Source organism: Diachasma alloeum, unplaced genomic scaffold (genome assembly GCF_001412515.2).
Source record: "Diachasma alloeum isolate Michigan unplaced genomic scaffold, Dall2.0 Dall_scaffold_01105, whole genome shotgun sequence".
Lineage (NCBI taxonomy): Eukaryota > Metazoa > Arthropoda > Insecta > Hymenoptera > Braconidae > Diachasma > Diachasma alloeum.
Genome location: NW_021681216.1, coordinates 24321 through 25845, shown reverse-complemented (window position 1 = coordinate 25845; position 1525 = coordinate 24321). Strand labels below are relative to the sequence as shown.

Sequence of the window (1525 nt, the reverse complement as noted above, 5' to 3'; positions counted from 1 at the left end):
ATAAATCAGGACCCTGAAGACTGGCCACGATCAACTATCGATGCACCATCAATGGACATCCCAGAAGTGGCCAAAGAAGCGAAACCAGCAAAATCTCACCCAGTCGTACAGAGAATCAACGAGATTGCCGAGCTCCTCAACAGATACAGCATGATGGCAAAGCTGTTAGCAGTAACAGCGACAATCAACAGGGCCATCGACAGATTCAGAGAACTCAACGATGCGAGATTATTTTGGGTAAAAATAACACAACACCAGTACTTTGTTTCAGAACTCAGGGTACTTCTCAGAAATCAGCAGCTACCTAGAAATCACCAGTTAGCGAAACTCACCCCAACTCTGGACGAGGAGGGCATCATGAGACTTGGGGGACGCCTCAAGAACTCAGAACTCCATCCAGAACAGATCCACCCAATAATCTTGCCACGTCAGTCCAGATTCACCACACTCGTCATCGCAGAAGCTCACCAGAAGACCCTCCACGGAGGGACACAGCTCACCTTGGCCTACACTCGGCAACGCTATTGGATACTCGGTGGCAGGGGCACAGTTAGAGCCTACATCCTACGCTGTGCTATCTGCGCCAGACACCGAGCTAGACAGGCTCAGCAACAGATGGGTCAATTACCCGCAACCAGAGTCTCACCAGCAAGAGCATTTCTCCACACGGGGGTGGACTATGCAGGTCCTTTCGCCATCCTCAAGTGGAGACCCACGAATGCTCAACCGGGATCAGTGCACATCGCAGTGTTCGTGTGCTTCACCACGTCAGCAGTTCACCTAGAGCTCGTCAACAGGCAAACCACAGAAGCCTTCCTCGGAGCTTACAAGAGATTCACCGGAAGACGAGGTATTCCAGCAGTCATGTACAGTGACAACGCCACCACCTTCGTCGGAGCAGCAGATCAACTCGAAAGGCTCTATACTAGACTATCTACAAGTGGAAGACACGTCAGCAGAACATCGAGGTTGGTAACATGGTGCTGATGGTCGACGATAACCTTCCACCAGCCCAGTGGCCAATCGCCAGAGTCATCGCGACTAGACCAGGAGCAGATGGGCTCACCAGAGTAGCCACAGTCAGAACGAGCAAAGCAGAAGTCGGCAGACATCAAGATGGGTCGCCTAATCTCCAGAACATCACAGCAGCCCACTCGGTGTTTAACAGACCAATCACCAAGCTCTGTCTGCTTCCTACAGACCCACCTACACCAGAACAACCTCCAGAAGAAGATCACCCAGATGATGAAGACGATCAACAGCAAGGGGACATCCAGGAACTGCAGGACTGAGAGTTAAGTATCATCTTCCATATGTTTTTTAATTTGGCAAGTGATACGTCTCTCACCCTGTTTTTCTCCCCTTAGCAAGCATCAGTAGAAACCAGATCCAGTAATTCAACAACCTGATGTTGAATGCCCCCGGGGTATTTGAAACGCAGTTAAAATTCAGTACATCAAAGGTTGACCACAGATCGGCCACTTACGAAAATCTTCGGGAAATCTCGGGTCAACGGTCAGGCCTA

The 1525-nt window shown here is 50.3% G+C and overlaps 1 protein-coding gene across 1 annotated transcript in view; it reads left to right on the top strand.

The window, feature by feature from the left end:
- LOC107045884 overlaps positions 1-987 on the top strand; it is a 2041-nt gene extending 1054 nt beyond the window's left edge. The window contains exon 4 of the mRNA XM_015268291.1: positions 10-987. Within this exon, the coding sequence (XP_015123777.1) occupies positions 10-987 (978 nt within the window). The remainder of the gene's footprint in view (positions 1-9) is intronic.
- Positions 988-1525: the final 538 nt, after the last annotated feature.